The sequence below is a fragment of the Drosophila navojoa genome, chromosome 5 (genome assembly GCF_054131105.1).
Source record: "Drosophila navojoa isolate 15081-1374.11 chromosome 5, UAZ_NAV_1.0, whole genome shotgun sequence".
In the NCBI taxonomy this organism is placed as follows: Eukaryota; Metazoa; Arthropoda; class Insecta; order Diptera; family Drosophilidae; genus Drosophila; species Drosophila navojoa.
In genome coordinates, this window is record NC_142893.1 from 10,347,832 (window position 1) to 10,367,422 (window position 19,591).

At 40.7% G+C, this 19,591-nt stretch overlaps 2 protein-coding genes across 2 annotated transcripts; one reads left to right on the forward strand and one right to left on the reverse strand.

Moving 5' to 3' along the window:
• On the forward strand, positions 1 to 19,067 carry scaf (inactive serine protease scarface). The gene is made up of 7 exons (XM_089261057.1): positions 1 to 63; positions 3,720 to 4,081; positions 9,398 to 9,586; positions 15,688 to 16,409; positions 16,501 to 16,653; positions 16,719 to 16,987; positions 17,058 to 19,067. Exons 2-7 carry the CDS (start codon positions 3,752 to 3,754, stop codon positions 17,348 to 17,350), a joined length of 1,956 nt encoding a protein of 651 aa, XP_089117183.1. The 5' UTR covers positions 1 to 63; positions 3,720 to 3,751; the 3' UTR covers positions 17,351 to 19,067.
• Gmer (GDP-L-fucose synthase-like protein) lies at positions 18,177 to 19,508 on the reverse strand. The gene is made up of 4 exons (XM_018104727.3): positions 19,294 to 19,508; positions 19,123 to 19,237; positions 18,509 to 19,066; positions 18,177 to 18,455 (listed from the first exon to the last, which is right to left on the reverse strand). Exons 1-4 carry the CDS (start codon positions 19,416 to 19,418, stop codon positions 18,288 to 18,290), a joined length of 966 nt encoding a protein of 321 aa, XP_017960216.1. The 5' UTR covers positions 19,419 to 19,508; the 3' UTR covers positions 18,177 to 18,287.
• Positions 19,509 to 19,591: the final 83 nt, after the last annotated feature.

The window sequence follows — 19,591 nt, forward strand, 5'->3', positions numbered from 1 at the left end:
TCGTGCGTCCAAGTTGTGCGAGTGTAAATCATATCAAATTATATACAACCAAAAGCCAGCTATGTAAGACGACAACAAATATATATATATATATATCTATATCTATGTGTATATTCACAAGTGCAAAGACAATGAACTTTAAGCTAAAGACTTTATGTTCGAATCTGTGTGAAACAAGTGTGAGCAACAAGTGCCAGGCAACAAGGATATTAATTGTTAATTTAAGGATCAGAGCGGCGACTGTAAAAAGCTTCGAAATGTGCCATATAAGGCGAATGCAAATTAACTGTAAATTGTGCCGTGACGTTATTTTGTTGTGGTTGAAAATTAAATTCATTTGCGGTTGATTGATTGATGGATGGTTTGATTGATTCAAATGCTGCCGCTGCCGCTGCCACTGCTGCTGCTGCTGTGCCATAGATGCCCTAGCCTAGCTGCAGCTCTGTCTCTGGCTGTCTGGCTGTCCGCATTGTCTGTGCATTGTGTTTAACTCAGTTGAAATTTATTTGCCTGAGATGCGATCTGAACTTTGCGCCGCTGCAGCGGCTGTTGCAAAATTGCACAGACAGGAGGAGAGCGAGAGAGAGAGAGAGCGAGAGCGAGCGAGCGAGCGAGCGAGACAAGGCAAACATTTGCAGTTTTAATTTATGTGAAAATCACTCACAGCCTGGCAGCAGCTGTAGCTTGAGAGCTCGACAAACGGAAGCCTCGCTTTCCAGCAGCATTGGCCAGCATTAGCATATGTCCAGCTGAAGTCATTCGAGCCACTGACCATTAGAACACAAACCAACGAGTGTGAATTAATGGGCTGGCTGCATCTGATTCTAGATCTTAATTAATCAGCATTAGCGCGCCATTCTATTCTATTTTGGCCAGCGCTCAGTTTGTTGGCCAAGTCTTTTGTACGGCCCGTTCGAAAAGTGTGTCAACTTCCCTCGAGGCCGTCAAATTCCCAGAACTAAGCCAGCAATTAAAGCTAAAGCATCAATCAGCGACATCAGAGAAAGAGCAAACAATATATAAATATATATATAGATTTTTTAGCTTTTTTATTATTTTGCCAACTTAATTCTTAGAGAAAGTATTAGAAACTCGCAAAAAAAAAAAACACACACACACACAAATTGTGTTTCTATTCCCTAATGAGCGCTGCCAACAAATCGAAAATCGCATAACATATTTTATGCAAATTAGCTAACGAAATTCGTTTGTGGTAAAACCAACAATTTGTGTTTTTGTTTTTGATTTGTATTTTAGTTTTTGTTGTTTCCCTCCGTTTTTTTCCCTATGTATATTCAACTGCTTAATTTGACGATAGTCAAACGCCTGTCCTATTGAGTTTATTTATAGCACTGAGTCAGCTCGGCACGCATTTGGCTTAGATCGCACACAGAACTCTTTGGAATACTTGTTGGATCTGTTTTTTTTTTTTTTTTCTAATTTTTGTGCGGCGTTTGTTTATCTTAGTGAATGCAAATTTCTTGTCAGCTTTTTGGCTTGTTCATTTTCATTTTCTATTGTCGCCAGCGATTTATGGGCCACGAAATATTTGGCTAGCTGAGTCAGCTACAGGCAAATCAGGATTTTTTTCTATATAGCATAAACTGGTCTCGCATTCCGTGTGACATCCTGACAAGTGCCTAAACAACAGCGTATGCAAATGAATTAACTTCAACTTTGTCAATTTAGACACTAACTTGTCAGCTGCCATCAATTATGAAATTGCCGCCAAGCCATGAGCCACCCGGAGCCACTCGCAGCCAGTAGCCAATTGGGGGAAGAGAATCAAGCGACGCCTCTTTGCGTAATCCAAGCGGTCAGACGGCTTAGCAGCGCTTTAATGAATTGACAGACACAGCGGACGGACAGATGCGGATGGACACATCCAACAGATACATCAGCCAGTCGCTGCTTTTGTAATTTATCTGACTTAGAATCTTTGACAAATTGCACAGCAGCCGCACGCAGAGGGGGGGCCAACAACAATATGTTGTAGATAAACATACATATATATATATATATTTGTATATGTATATATATTTAGGCATAGCTTTTGCAAGTCTCTTCGGAAGTCTGTTTCGGCCAAAACAAGTTGAGCGCTAGACACTGAAATTCCTTTCGCGCCAACAACTTGTAGACAACTCGCTGCCCAAAAGGCTAACACAGTGGACACCAAAGTAGAATCCACTTCGTCCGACTATCCGTCCGTCCGTCCATCCGTTCGTCTGTCAGCAGCAAGTGCCATTTGCCGTGTTAACCATGTTGTTGCAGTTGCTGCCGTTGCTGTTGTCATGGAGCCGGCTCATTGCAATATCCATAGCTGGCTATCCGTGGCACAGCGTGTAGGCTGGCTGACTTGCCTGGCTGGCTGACTTGCCTGGCTGGCTGGCTGCAGCTTTTAAGGCCTACTCTCATCAGCATCATCTTTGGGGGCATCCGGCGCGTGCACTTTTATGGCATTTTGCACGTTCCTGTTGCGAAATTATGTCATCACGATATTTTTTTTGCATTTCATTGATGACGACAACAAAGCCAGCAACAACAACAAAGTGTGTTTTTATAGCCGGCCGGCCACACGCGCTTAGTCAGCGACTTCTAATTGTTAAACGTCGTCGGCTGCTTTAGTTATCTAATTTTAGACACCGCTCGAAAAGTGTAAATTAAGCCGGATTATCTGATATAACTTGACTTTAGCCCAAGTAGCTATACATGTGTGTGATTCTAATCAGATTTTGACTAGTTTTACAAATGTGAATATCAGCCAGGTTTAATGAGAACTTTCGAATGGCAGGAACTAAAACCATTTTTAGCAGCAGCTATTATGGGACTCGTTAAGCAGAAGATTTCAAGCCAAGAAGTTGTTGTATTCAATCAAAATCGATCAACTCTGAGATAAGAAATTGATTTAAATGAAAATAGTTTGCATAGATATCATAAATATCAGAAGCTGACGAAAAAACATTTCAATAAAACTAGATATTCAAAATTATGTTAATAATAAAATGGGTCTTTTACTTTTTTTTTATTATTAACATAATGGAATACAAATTATTTGTAGTTTTTACTAGTTTTTTATTATTATTAATTTAAAAAAAAATTATTTATATTTATTTATAATTAATTATATATTATATCAATTAAATATTCACTTCATAAAAAACTGTTCTGCATAATATATTAATCTGGAATAAAATTAATTTTTGAGTGAACTAAAAACTCGGAACTCGAAACTTAAAAAAAAGTAGACATAAATATTTATGAAAAATTATAGTTAAATATATATGAATGAGAAAAATTTTTGTTTGCAGATGGAATTAACAAATACATATACAACAATTTTAAAATACACACAAATAAATTCACATAAAAATAATAAAAAAGAAAAACAAGCAAAAACTATTTTTAAAATATTTTTGAATGAATAATTCAATGAAAATAATTTAATATATACAAATATGCTGAAAACAAAAATATTTATTTGTATAAATTTAATTTGAAAATTTAAATGGATTTAAAAAATATATATAGTTTTTGAATAAATATTTTGAGATTTTTAAATAAATGTATAGGCATATAAAAATAATAATAATTTAAGAAAATTATATTTAATATCAAAATATTTTTTAATATTTTATAATATTTATTTTTTTAATATTATTCATAATTATTTATTAAATAGTCGAACACAAGTATAATCTGAGTTTCTCTTCCACTTGCAGCCTCCACTTGGTATATCAATCAATCGATCACCATGTTCCGGTTTCAAAGCACGATGGCTTTGGTCCTGCCACTGCTGCTGGTGGCCATGCAAGGCGGCGTCCATGCCAGCTACCAGGGCAACATGTTCCTGAATGGCCAATACCAGAACCAGATCAAGCAGCAACCCGAAACGCACTTCTCAGTGAATCCCTCGACGAATGTCTTTCTGCATCATGCTGTGATCAGCCGGCAGGCATCGCCCTTCCAGGCACCCACATACCTGCCGCCACCGGAGCTGCTCAAGTGCTACAATGGCCAGCAGTGCGTGCGCAAGGATCAGTGCCAGAATGGCTACTACAGCCAGCAGCTGCCCAAGATTCAGGTAAGTCCAAGTGCAGCAATCGGGAAATCGGGCAGCCAGTGAGAGAGAGCGCGAGTCCTGCTCGGCTAGCAATTGCATAATGGGTGCGGATAAACCCGACATACGTGAAATATACGAGTAAATGTGGCAGGCGGCGCTTGACAAGCGAACAAAAGGCCAACAGCCAAATTAAAAGCCTGTCTACGTTCGGGATAATGTCCAGCAACAACAACAACAAAAGTCAAGAGCAAAAACAAAAACAAAAATATGGCAATGCGCTTGATTAGCTCGATCTGATCTGCATTTTTATTATTGTTGGCACAGTTACCGTTATTTTCCGGTTTGTTGTTACACCAGAAAATATGTAAAAAACAACGAAAAACCAAAAACAAAAATAAATAACACATTCAACCTTTCGTCGGCTGGGCATTTCGTAATAACTGCAGAGTGAAATAAAAAGTGAAGTTCATGTTTAATTGCTGCTGGCCAAGTTCGCCGCTTGCCAAAAAGAAATTTATGTAAATGCAAAAGCCAGTTGTTGTTGTTGTTGTTGTTTCAAGTTTTGCATATGCAGGCCCATAAATAACGTAAACAGTGAAATGAAAACAGATCACAGACCCCAATTGATGCACCTGCATGACAAAGCAGAGCCCAAACTGCTGCAACAGTTGCAGTTGCAGTTGCAGTTGCAGTTGTAGTTGCTGCTTCAGTCTCCGTCTCCGTCTCAGACTTTGGCTTTTGTTTGCTCAGCATCTATGTAAATTGCAACCTTCCTCATCTGCTGCTTCTGCTTCTTCCTCTTCGTCGTCGAGCAACTTATTTTCGGCAGCTAACAAAAGACTTAGGCAACAAACTTGCTGCTGCAATTTAAACAGCCAATCGACTTCAATCGGTGTGCATATAAAAAATGCATTTTATTTCGCGCTTACATTGCAAAACCAAGCAACTGAATTATGTTTTTTAATTAAAAATTATTGAAGACGATCGATGTCTTAGTCGGCAGCGGCAGCGGCAGAGGCAGCGGCAGCGACGCCTCAAGTGCAGATTTGACCCATTGACCAGCGGCGACAAGTTTGGCAACTCAAATAACAGCAGCAAATGCAATTTTATTGACGACAAACTTAATTACGTATACAAATAAGAAGGCACAAGAATGTGCCTGCATTTGTGTGCAATTCTGAGACTAGCAAATACCCTGTAATTACAATTTGAGAAGTATTTGTGAATAGAAATGGGTCAGCATTTGTATCTCTATCTCTATCTCTATCTCCATGTCTATCTCTATCTCTATCTCTATCTCTATCTCTATCTCTATCTCTATCTCTATCTCTATCTCTATCTCTATCTCTATCTCTATCTCTATCTCTATCTCTATCTCTAAATAGAGTATTTTCTAGTCGTCTATTGCCTCATACATATCTATTATGTAAATATCATTCCAATAGGTTTTGTATAAATATTTATGGCAATTATATGATCAATGAAATCACGTCAAATAGTAAACAGTTTCTCTCTATAGGTACTATAGACATCTAGTTCGGCCTTGCCTCAACGTTGTTCTTCACTTAATTTAAATCAGTTCATGTTCGTTGCTCACTACCAAAATAGGTTAATAATATTTAAGTATCGAGCATTAGGCTAAATTTGATTAGCAATGTCGTTTAAGTAATAAACATTTAAAGCCATTCGTTTTGGTTCTAAGTGATAAATTATCGACGGCAGCTCAAGAGACGAGTGCGCGGGTGTGCGGAGTTGATGTGCCGTAGCTAATAAGACTTCATTTAGTGTCTGTCTGCCAAAATGGGCAGCTCAACACGGCTCAGCTCAGCTCGGCTTGGTTTAGCTGCTGGAATACGGTGTTAGAGCATTGAACCTGAAAATCGAAAGAATGTCTATAAAAAATGCGACTTTTAATAGGCGCACTTAAGCGCTGTGCGAACTGCCCAAATTAATAGAATCCATTAAAGATTCGCTTCAATTAACTAACAAATTGAGACGATTTGGTGATCAATCAATAGTAGCAAAGAGTAACTAAAGTAATTAATCGAGCTAGAGCTAGAGTTGAAATAGTGGAACTAGATCAGTGTCTGTGTGGGTATTTGAATCTCTTTCTGTAATTATTTGCATCCGTATCTGTATCTGTATCTGTTGAAGTAGTATTTGTTTATATCTGCATATATGAATATATTGCCTTATTATCAATCTATCTTTGGATTTACACTGTAAACACTCCGTTTCTATATATGCTGAAATATCTTGTATCTGTCTGTAATTTTAGCTATATCTGCTTTAAATTGTATCTGTATCTTAGTCCATATATATATAGTTCTGTATCTGCCTCCGTATCTCATTCGATAGCTCACTATATTTTTTTAAATCTAGATGTATCTGTATGCTGTATCTGTATCTGTATCTTTAACAGCAACTTCTTGAGTATCTGTATTTCATTTCTGTATCTGAAGATAATTCTCTAGTTACATCTGTATTTGTATCTGCATCTAAATCTATTTATACTATATATATATATATTTATTTCCGTTTCTCCAACACAAATTAGAGCAGCATCTGCAGATCTATCTGTCTATCCAATTCGCATCTGTATCTATTTATTATTATTTTTGTTTTGCTAGCCAATATTTGTTGGCCACAAATGTTGACCGGCTTTAATAGACACAGCGCCAAATCAGTAGACAAATATTCAACGCGTGGGCGTCTGGCTGAGTCAACCCGTCACTATGGTCGAACGTCTGTTTGTCCAAATAAGGCGGCCCAATGGCCAATGAAGAGCCAACAGCTTTTGTGTAAACTTGACTTTGCCAGAGTCGAGGGAGCGCAGTGTTTGCACTTCCTGAACAATTCACAGCTTAGCGCTTAAGGGAATTTCACTTGGAATGCCAACGACTCTGATTAGTATATATTTCGCGAATTCTTTGCCGTTTCGCGTGCTGTTGTCTCTTTCATTAGCGCGCACAGAGCGCGAGTCAATAAACAAGCCAAATATTTGTGCGAACATTTTTGAATATAATTTGCAAACATTATTGCGCACACAGCCAATTAAAGTTAAATATAGTAGATGAATTCTCAGCCCGATGATGTCAAGTGTTAGTGCATGTGATTAATATCATTATTATTAGTATTATTTTTATTGTTGTTAGGATTCACTTTATTATGATAATTATTTACGGTTTTGTCTCTGCACGTTCCGTTTGTTTCGTTGGGTTTAACAACCTGCGCGTCAGGAAAACCAAATTTCAAATTTCAAATTTCATTTACTCATCCGGTTTGACGGGAATAGTTCCTAGCCCAATCAGGTGTTCTAGTCAGCGTTCACACGCAGCTCGCAGAACACGATAATTCTATCATTACGAGAACCGTGCAAACAATAGACGTAATTTATGTATAGCGGAACGTGTTTGAGTGCGAAACATTCAAACATTTTGTGAATACGAATTAAGGCCTAGACTAAAGCTGAAACCTAAACTGAATGTTGTTTGAGATAGTTCTTCTTCTTTATATTATTATAAAGATCGACCATTCTCAACTCAATCAGCGAGAATTGTTTGAAGCCAATCATGATTAGAGCTCATCGTGTTTCATCACTCATTCATCGTGTAAACTAGTTTATCTAATATATGCGCGTTCTGCCTGTTATAAATAAGGCTTAAAGTGTTGTTGCTGTTCTGGTTTTTATATGCTTATAAAAGCGTTTCAGAAATTTGTCAGGCTTGATTTAAATGCGCCTCGATTTAAGTGTTTTCTACTAAGCAGAACCAGCCCCTCATCTATTTCGCTATTCTTGGAGGAACTCATGTTCTACATGAGCTTTGACAAGAATATCTCGTTTTCGAGCGTCTCTAGTTCAGCTGAAGGTCGATTAGATTAATGCTGCTTACATACATACATTGATGTATATATGTATGTATGTATGTATAGATTTATGCATATATTGTCTATTTATATTGTATATCCATCTAAAGAGCGCCTTTGTCTTTGGCTGTAAAATGTGAACATAAATTAAACAGCAGCATCAATTTGGCCCGAAAGCCTGACTGATAACTCTGGCCGTAGCGTTGAACTGGTTTCTGTCATTTGCCTAGGAAATAGGTTCAAATAATGAATGAATTGCATAATTAAGATTAATGGCTTCATCTCCAAGTCCGCGATGGTGCACTTAAGCGATCGCATGGCCAATCTAATTGATTTGCATAGACGCCTCTGGGCTACCGTCGTTGAGCACCTTGGAAATTCTTGAACTCTTGGCCTGCAGCCAGCCGGACAGATGGACAGCCGCACAGTTGGACAGCTGGACAGCCGGACAGCTAAGGAGATAACATGATTATTATTATTAATTTGCAATTGTTCAAATGCCAGCTGAACGCTGTTGGCTTAAACAAATTAGCCAGCGCCGCGGGCCGAGGCGTTTGGGGCGTTGTGCGAAGGTTCCATTAGAATCTCGTAAAACCGTTGAATGAAGGCGGCAAAGTTCAATGCAAATGCTGCAATGCCAACTGGCTGAACGATAGTAAAAAAGTCGCCAAAGATGCTGCAAGAAAAAGCATCGCAGCGATTCGCTTGGCATGGCAGAGTCGACTATCTGTTTGGACATTATTTTAACACATCATTTATGCAACTGCAATGGCCGCTTTGCTGACCTTTTACCAGAGGCGTTGCAACTTGGCAGCGCCAGCGGCAGTGCCAGTGGCAGAGGCAGCAACGATCGTTTAGGCCGCTTAATTAATGCCGATGCCAACGAGTGGCAACTTTATGGCTAACAGTGTTGGTCAAGTACGCGGCTACTAAACACATTGATTGATTGTGCGACAAGGCAAAGCCGGACAGTGAGCTTTGTATCTGTCATTTGCCAAGTTCGTTGCTGCAGTCATTTGTCTTTTAATGGCCAATATAAACTGTTTGACGCTAAACAAAAGGATCTCACACTCTTCCATTGCCCCAGACATACGTTTAATGGGCCCCCATCAAATCGCAGCTACAAAGGACGTTTTTAATGCACGTTCCCATGCACGTTCGCTGCCCAAGTCATTTGTTTATTATGGCCTGTTAAAATGCTGCGCCGAAGGATATTCATCTATCAAATTAACTGCCGGCTTTATGGGTTTTTAATAAAAAACATTATTATTGCTCGCAGCGAGTTTGTTTCTGAAGTCATTTGATGTGAGCTTCAGGCTTTTAGTTTGCCTATTAAAATTAGCAGAGGTTGGTCCAAGTCAAGCTCGTTTCCCAAGTCTTTCATTGCAATAGGGGGGAAGGGGGCAAACCCATTTATATCTAAGCTTCCACAATCTTTTTCTAACCTCAACATTTGCTCTGCCCTTACAGAACTGTCTGCCCGAGTCGAACATCTGCTGCACGTATCGCCCGCCAGTAACCACCACCACGACGACAACGACCAGGAGAACGACCACACCTGTGCCGTATGACACCTGTCGCAGTGACCAGGACTGTGTACAGTCGCAAGACTGCAGCAATGGCGAAATCGTCGCCCCACGCTATATCAAAACGCAAAAAGTAAGTGTTTTTACTCATCTGTCTGTCTGTCTATCTGTCTGTTTGATGCGTTATTTGTCAGGGTCTTCAAAAGACACAATTAATTGGCTCAACTTGAGCAATGCACAGACACACACACACACAACTACAAATATAGGTGATAACCAAAAAAAAAGTAATCATTAGCAGCGGAAAATTGTCTGGGCGTATCAAAAAAGGGGCGAAAAAAAGCATTAAAAAAACTAACAAAAAGGCAGCATCGGCAGCATTTGGATGTGCCAATGATGCGATGCCCCGAAAACAAAGCGTTCCTCAGCTAACTGCGGCAATCGCAGCGCATTTCACAAGCGATGCAACTGTAACAACAACAACAACAACAAGAGCAACAGCAGCAACAGCACCAACAGTTGCAGCTTATTAGCACACAATTAGTTAACATTTTGAGGCAAAATATTCTTTTGTTGTTGCTGATGCTGAAGCTGATGCTGTTGTATCTATAAGTAGATGCAAATTGCAGTCAACTTTTGATCTATTTGGCTGTCTATTGTTGTTGTTGCTGCTGTTGCTGTTGAATTTCTACTACTCAAATTCTGACGAATTGTACGAGCTGGCAATCTCAGATTGAAATCGGATTTGACACGACATGCAATAGAATCCGCTTAGTTGTGTGGGAGTTGAGCTGGGTGTGGCTAGCCTGAAGTTGTCATCTGACAGCTGACAGATTGTTAAATGAGAAATTGAACAAAAAAAGCGAGTACAGTTAGTCATTCTATTGTAAAGGCATTAAGCTGTCCAAGCTGATTTCACTTCCAGTTCAGGCCAATTTCCTATAGAGAGAGAGAGAGAGAGAAAGAGATAGAGAGAGAGAGATACAAAATGTATGTGCCCTTAAGAGACATTGCAAATGTCAGTGATTTACATAGTGCATATGCAATGACATTGCCACAAGCTGCACTGCCGCTGGCAATGTCAGAAACGAAAGACTCAGGCAACGAACTTGCTGCCATCAAGTGGCAATCAAGCAATGGAATGCAGTTGAACTTACGAGCAATGTGCATGAAATGCATTCAAGCCAACCAAAAAAAACAAAAAATGTGTTAAATTACGGCCCAAAAGAGACAGAGAGAGAGAAAGAGAGAGAGCGGGGAGAGCTGCATAGTGTGAGCGAGACGGCAGCTTTATTCAGACCGAGCGCTGCTGGCATTGCAATTGCATAATTTGTTTACATGCAATGGCCAACAAAACGGGTCAGTTGCGTACTCAACGCTCTTGTTGCCTGCTGCCGCTTGTTGCACGCAAAGCCCACGATGAAGCAGCAGAAAGCTAAAATCAGCACAGCAAGTGAATTATGTTGCAGCAGCCACGCACTTAAAACTGAAATCGTTTCAGCCAGTTGATGTTTTCTTATACAGTTTTTCCACTTGTTGTGTTTTTTTTCTCTTGTGTTTGTTTCACTGTTTCTTTTGTTGTTGTTTTTGTTGCTGTGTTCGGTGGGCCACAGCCTCATAATTTGCGTCGACTCAACGGCAGCAGCTGGGCGCCGCGACCCCGCCCAGCCAGCGACAATTACGCACCAAAAAGGTGACTCGAACTCGTTAAGTTATGCAGGCATTGACGCCAATTGCGTGGCATGCTACAAAATGCACGCCGGGGAATTGCAGCCGGCGCACAGGTTGTCGACGTCAGCGTCGCCATTGCGTCCCATATAGACGAACCAGTTACCCACTATCCCTAATTTACAAGAGTGCGAAGAGCCACAACATAGCTGAGGTACTTAAAGCGCTGAAAAATGCGCGGAATGCAACGCCGCAAGGTCGTTTCCAATGTTGCGTGGCCTAGGCCCGCTCTACCGCTCTCCCACTCTCTCTCTCCTGCTCTCTCTCCCGCTCTCTAGCTGATCAATTAATGTTAACATGAGTGCACTTTCCATAACGTCTATTGAGCGAACTTTGAGCTTTGCCAAATGAATCCTCCGACCAGCTGAACTAAATCAATCGGAGCTACACATACACACACACACACAAACACACACACACACATATATTGTATATATGCACTTTGGCATCGTATAATTATGCTGATGATTATGGCGCATATTTTCATTATGGCCATTTATCATTTGGGCTGCTGCACGTTGCATGTTTTACATTTTCGTAACATGCTGCATTGCGTGAACTCAATATTTTTTTGTTGGTTGGTTTATTTATTTTTAGTTCCAGTTTCATGTAATTTATGTTAAACGAAATGTTTTTCTTCTTCTTCGTCTTCTCATCGGCATCGAGCCGGTTTCACACTTGCATTTTTTGACAAATTTTAAGCCACGGATAAACCTTGTTTATTGACATTTTACATAGTAAATTAAATGTAATTTATTGCGTTTCAGAATTTTTCTTGTTGAGCTTTTTCACAGCGCAGCAATCGGCGGGGTTTTTTTTTTTCAGGGTATATAGGGAATATATTATAATTAAATATTTTATAATAAATAATAATTAAAATATCGAATATCTAATTCGAAAATAATATTCTATTATATATTAAATGACTTAATAATTTTTTTTAATATTAAAAATATTTATAAATATTCTTAATATTAAAAAATATGATTTTTTAGTTAATATAATATAGTTTAAAAAAATTTAATTTAAAATTTGCAGATATGTTTATTTTATTTTGGACTTAATAAAATTTTTTATGAGCATATATATTTTATGAATACTTAAATAATATTATAAAAGTCAAAGTTAATAATATTATTTCATCATTTAATTTTTTATTTATTTTTTTAAATAATATATATATAATTTATGATAAGATCAGATCGTAGCCGCAAAGCGTCATTCGATCGCACATTAAGTCCAGCTATGCTTGAGTTATTTGCCTTGCAAATCAAGTTAGGCGCCATCAAGATTGTTTCTGTGATCAATCTGAGCGATCACGTATATCACGTATGTTATGCAAAATTCTCGCAATCCCTCAGAAATCTACGCGAATCTTGACCATTAGGCCGCATTCGCATTGAATGCCGCTACTGACCTAGCATTCCGCTAAGGCAAACATTAAGGTTTGCTGTTTGGTTTTTTGCCGACGCAAATGTTACGTTATTTAAGCTTTTAGCCATAGACAGTCATATGAGTAGCTAACTGTCAAGTTGAAGAGGAGAAAAAAAGCGCAAGACGAGACACAGACAGCACAAACAACAAAGCAAACAGAGCATGTCGAGTGAACAGCAACAAACAGCAAGATAATTATGATGACGATGACGATGATGATGATGATGATAATGACAACAACTACAACTTCAAGGTCTAGGTCGTAGTCGTACCCAGAGACAGCCAGAGGCAGTGGGGGGCGTCGCGTTGACAGCGTTTAAAATTTAGTTATTTTTTTCTTTTTCATTTTTCATTTTGGTTTGTGGTTTTTGTTTTTGTTTTGCATTCATTTATTGATTTTGTTTATAGTTTTTAATATATTTTGGCAGTTTTCGTTATTCCATTGTCTGCATTTCGTATATTATCTTTCCTTGTCAATTATAATAATTATTAATATGCAGGCATGCATATCATCATGTCTAATCTGTCTGTTATAGTTAGGCACCTATCCGTAATTTATATGAAGCAGATGCTGATGGGGCTCGTAATGCGCTACAAATTTGATTTAATTTATTTGCCATCAGAGTTAGCTCGCGCCATAAATTAGCCAGCTGCGGCTGGCAGGCATTGTTTATGGCCTAGAAGATGTTGCATAAACAAAAGACTTAAGCGACAAACTTGAGCCATTAAATGCTGTCAACTGGCCAATGCACATCAGGGCCGAGCCTAGCCAAGCCGAGCTGTGCCAGCATCACAGTTGCAAGAGTACAACAACAACAACAACATCAACAACAAATTTTAAATTCAAAAATTTGGTATTTTTTATTGGCGCATAAATTGCCAAAGCCAAAAATAACAACAACAACAACAACAACAAAAATAGCTACAACTACAAGATCGAGGAATTTAATGCTGTGCTGTTTGCCACATTAACGCTGTCATAAAAAACAATTTCGCGCAATATTTGTGCCATAAATTTGCATTTAACATAAGGCCCACGAAGAACATTTGACATTTTCGCAGAGACTTCTGCCAGCCGGGCCAGGCTTAAGTTACAAATCTCCAAGCGACTCCTCTGAGACTCTATGGCCGAATGACCAATGGCTTAATCTCGAATGCGTCTAGGAAACGGCATGAGTTGTTGGCAGTAGCAATTTACCTTTCTCTCTCACTCTCTCTCTCTCTCTCTCTCACACTACTCTATTTCGCTTAACATCTGCTCTCTATATCAACCTCTCCATCTTCTCTTCTCTATGTGCTCTAAACTTTGATGTAATCTCAGCTTCCTCTAAAGTTTCCCAAGCTACTTTAAGCCATGGTAGTTTTTTCAGTTCATGAACTATTAGCCTTTGGTCAGTTCGTTGCCTAAGTCATTTGTTTTTTTCTTCAGCTGCTGCCGCTTGGCTGGCTTGGTTTGGTTTTTTTTTTCGGCTTGCCACTGACATTAAAATAAATTTCATGAAATTTCATATACTTATTGTAATTGCAACATTATTAACAAATTGCAGTGCGCGGCAATTGAGACAAGCAGCAGCAGCAGCAACAACAACAACAACAACAAACAGCGAACAAGTTGTATGGCCAGCAAAATTTATTAAAAGCATTTTGGCGTCATTGTTGTTGTTGCTGGCGATTACATATTTTAGCTGTCGCCTCTACAAGTAGCTGCGACTCTCGTTGTTGCTGCTGTTGTTGTTGTTGTTGTTATCTTGAAGCTGCAAAATGATTGATCATAAGCAAGAGAGCCAGCGACGCGACTTAATCGGCAATCAGGTGGAGGGCCTGCTGCCCGCTGCCCGCTTGCTGCCTTGTCATTGATCAGCAACAACAACAACAACAGCAGCAGCAGCAGCAGCAACAACAAATTATGCCAGTTTTCGCATTGTTGTAGTTGTTGCTGTTGTTGTTTACCTTTAATGATAACATGTATTACATAAAATTTAATGCGTGCTCAATGGTCATTGAGTGATGTCTACATTAAGATAACATTTGATTAACGCTTAATTGATGAAATTTATGCCAAGAGAGGGTCGCCGGCTAATGATAATGATAAGAAATGAGCTCGCTCACTCCAAGGCAGGAAGGACAACCGGATCGCTGCTGATGTAGGCCAGGCACAAACAGCAGCAGTCGCACAGTCGCAGCCGCAGTCGCACATTTAATTATAATTATTAATTTGTCATTCGACTGCATTTCGACTGTCGACTGTCGACTGTCGACTGTCGCCTGTCGCAGCTCATTTCTCGCTTAATTTTTAACAAATGTGCACATTACTTCTGCTGCTGCTGCTGCTGCCTCTGCTTCTTCTTCATCAGCTCTGTTCCCAACGGCAGTCCGTCCGTCTGCTTCTTGAGTTATGAGTTACAAATTGCGCGAAACAATAAAACAGAAGGTCGCCAACGTTGACAACATCGCGGCCGTGTGAAGAGTCTCGCACCTCTTTTGCATTTGCTTATGCTAGAATTTCCATTACAATTCTTTTGTGGGGGCGTCTATAGTCATCAATTTATTTATTTTTGTTTCTTTTGTGTTTTGTTACGCACCCACAAAGTCTCGAAAATGTTTTCCGTTTGCAATAATTGTTGACTGATTTTAGCATATAAATAAGCAAATTAATAGCTGTTCGTGTGTGTGTGTGTAGGTGTTGCTAGTGAGCAAATGACTTAGGCGACAAACTTGCCACTTGAGCGGCTGCAATTGAAACGTTTCAAAACGTTGCTGCCAAAGATTGCAGCATGAAACTGCAAATTTCTGGGTTAACATTAACACTAGAAGAAGAAGAAGATCTACAAGCTAACTAAAGAAGAAGGAGAAGCAGCAGAAAAACAATTGGCAGGCAGCATTGGCCACTTTAATGAGTGGTTAGGAGGCCCAAGTGGTTGGCAGCAGTTGCCACTCGCTTGTTGCTGGCAATTTAATGCACCACAGAAAGACACAGAGACAGACACAGACACACACACAGACACAGACAGAGATTTGCAACTAATAAACTCACCTCGCTCTCTCTCTCTCTCTCTCTCTTTCTCTCCGCAGCCCAATCGCTGTTATGCTCCAGAGGTTTGCTGCCGCATGCCCGCGACGGCGCTGTCCGACACTGGTTACATCTTGAAAGTGCCCAATAAGGCCTTCCCGCTGCCCACCAATCCCACCCTGCCAGCCGTGCGCGTAACCCAGCCCAATTACCGTCCACAGCCCACTACTACGCCCGCACCACGCCCCACAAACAATTACCTGCCGCCTGAGACGACGCGTCGCCCAACACCCAGCCCGACCCCATATCGGCCAGTGACCACGACACCTCGCCCCATCAACGAGTACCTGCCCCCCGTGAAGGCCAATGAGATTCCACACCGCGAGCCACGCCCCACTCAGCCACCCACACGCTACGAGCCCGATCGTGTGCCACAGCCATCGAATCCGAAGCCCGTGTACCGCGGCGAGGATCAACTCTCGCCCCAGATCTTCCCCACGCCCAAGGGCTTCGACAATTTGCCCGGCACTAACGACGTCTTCCCCAAGTACTATGCCAAATGCGCCTCTGCGCTCGTCTGCACCCCGGAGAACTACTGCAATGCGCTCGGCGTGCTGAGCGAAACCCCGCTGACGCTAAGCGCCCGGGAGGCTGCGTTCCGTGTGCCACTCACCGACTGCCTGGTACCCGAGACTGGAGCGCCCGGCAAGTGCTGTCGCGATCCCAACTACGTTGATCCCTGGCCCATCACTCCGGGTGGCTTCTGCAGCATTCGCAACAGGCGGTAAGCAGACCTAAAATTCAATTTAATTCAAATAGTTGCCTAATATTCTCTCTCTCTCTCTCTCTCTCGCTTTCACTCCCTCTTTTAATAGCACCAAGCCCAAAGGCATAAAGGACATTGATGCCAACTTCGCTGAGATTCCATGGCAAGCAATGATTTTGCTCGAATCGACCCAGAAGCCACGCTGCGGCGGTGCCATCATTGGCGACGAATTCATCCTCACCTCGGCCAGCTGTGTGGCTAAGTAAGTGTTAACTAACCTAAGATTGACCCAAGATATATATATATTTATATATATTTCTGCTGCAGCCTGTCCGTCAGCGATGTGCGCATTAAGGGCGGCGAATGGCAGCTAGGCATCACCGATGAGCCGATGCCATTCCAGCTGATTGGCGCCAAGTCCATTGATGTGCATCCCGACTACGATCCAAAAACTGGGTCCAATAACATGGCCATCATACGCCTGGAAAGACGGTTCCAGTTCGCCACTCACATTGGCCCCATCTGCATCAGCAAAGATGATCCCGAAGAGAATGAGCAGTGCGTGACCACTGGCTGGGGCCAGCGGGCGTTGAAATGTAAGCCAAACAAACTAGAATACCCATATAGAGCATGATTGATGCTAATCTGTGTGCCACACGCTTTCAGATCACGAGGAGGGCGCCATTATGCACGTGACTGAGACGATAAAGCAGTCCCGTGCCTCTTGTGGTGCTGATGCCACCAGTGTCTGCAGTGCCACCAAGTTCGATGCGTGCGAATTCGATGAGGGCAGCGCGCTCGCCTGCAGCACCGGCTCCGCTGTCTATCTCAAGGGTATCTACAGCGCCGAGCAGAACTGCGGCGAGAACCAAACTGTGAGCTTCTCGAAGCCCGACATCAAATGGATAAACCAGGCATTCACGGAACGCAACAAGCCCATACTGCTCAGGCGCTTCTAGAGCTCCCAGCAGAGCTTCTTTTTTACAAACAGACGATGAAGAAGAGGACCGAGACGTTGATGTTGAAGAAAACAGAAAGAGATGATTGTAGATTGATGTGAAATCACGATTTTATTAGTTGAACTATTTTTAATGTAGCCAACACTGCGCTGCAGCACCAGAACCACCAACCACCTTTACGTCCTCCTTTCCCCCACACTCATGTCGGAGACCCGCTTTCTAATTTATTCGAAAACCAGAATTCTGAGCTTTCAATTAACTGCCACAGAGTATCTATCAATTGTTTTTGTAAATCTATCTCTGATTCACTGTCTCTCGCTCTCTCTCTCTCTATTTTAGTTCAAATAGACGACGAGACAATTCTTTCCAACTGTTTGTATTTTAAATGGTATAGAGTCCAGCAAGTTGTAAAATATTTAATTATAAGCCTAGGTTCTACGTACAAGCTCGACGAATTGCCAAGACGAAAAAAAGAAGAGTAAAGAAAAAATATACAAAAGAAATAAAATAAAACGAAAAACAATATAAAATTACAACAGCAATGAAGAAGAACTCCTTTAACAGCAATTGAGATTAAAGAAAATATAGATGATAAAATATTTTTGTTTATTCTACCACAGCTTTAAGTATAAGTTTCCCGTTTTTAAAGCCCTGCACCTCTTTTCACAATATTAGTGCACCAATACCGAGATTTACCGTTATTTAAAGCTTTTCCTATATCGTAAAATCGTATAAAATATGTATGTATGTAATATGTTAAACATGTTGTATAAAGTGTCTATGCATCTAAATTTAGCTTCTTATTTAATTTTTAAATAAAGAGAAATTATTTAGATATATAAATATCGTACGTAAATGCATTTTCTATTGCTGTTGGCCAACAAATCACATCACAATACAATATATATGTATATAAATATACAAATTCAAATATGTATCAGTTTCTAGCCTGATCATAGTTTGTCGTATACCAGAGCACAGAAGCCTCGATGGCCTCCTTGAAGTCAGTGAACTTAAAGTCCGGCAAGAGACTGCGCAGCTTTGCATTGGATGCGGTCTTCTTGTATTGTCCATCTGCCTTGCTCGTATCACAGATCAGTTTGCCCTGGAAATATGTATATATGAGTATAATAATTGGATTGGATACCCTCTCTGTACCTTAAAGTTAAATGCCTTGGCTATAGCTTCTGCTACTTCGTAGATTGTCACCTCCGCCGATTCATCGACGCTCAGCACTATGGGCTCAACGCTGTTGTAGTTGCGCAGCACCCAGATCATTAGCTTAGCCAAATCCAGGGAGTAGATAAACTGGCGCAATGGTTTGCCACTGCCATAAACAGTGAAGACTTTCTCAGTCTCCGGCATGTCTGGCTGCTCTGTGCGCAGCTTGTGCATGCGATTGATCATGCCCGGTATGACATGGCTCACATCTGGCTTGTAGTTGTCGTGCGGTCCAAATATGTTGCACGGTATCACGGAGGTGTACAAATGACCGTACTTATCATGATAAGCATGATTCTGTATGTCTATCAGACGTTTGGCATAGGAGTAGCCATAGTTAGACGCATGTGGCGGTCCATTGTGCACCATTGTCTCATCAATGGGGTAACTCGTCTTGTCCGGAAAAATGCAGGTGGACAGGCAGGAGACAACCTTTGTGCAGCCCAGCTCGTGTGCAGTTTGGAGTACATGATCGTTGATCAGCAAATTGTTGCGCTGCGTTGAAGAATTTCATTATACGGTTTGACAAAACAGCTGCGAAATCACTTTACCAAGAAATCGAGATTGTTGTTCATATTATGAAACAGTCCACCGACCATGGCAGCCAAGTGTATTACGTGCGTTGGTTTCACTTTCTCAAAAAGTGCCTGCGTGGCAACCAGATTCCTGAATTATTTTTAAATATGAAACCAAGTGCTCCGATGTAAACAATTTCAACTTACGTCAAATCTGCATCTTTTGAACCGGCGAAGAACCATTCCTCGTCGCTTGGCTGCTCATTTTTGATTACATCTTGAAGGGCTTTGCCCACAAGTCCTGTACCTCCTGTTACCAGCACCTTTTTCATAATTCTTATTTGTTTTATGTTTAATCTACTTCTATCAACAGCTAACTCAACCACCTGATAGACTCAATAGAGATGGTCCACGGAGAATATTTATATTTATCGGTTTTCTTTTGCATAAAAAATACCGGCTATGGTTGATATTTTCGATAGGTATTTTATTATCAGCCGGCCTG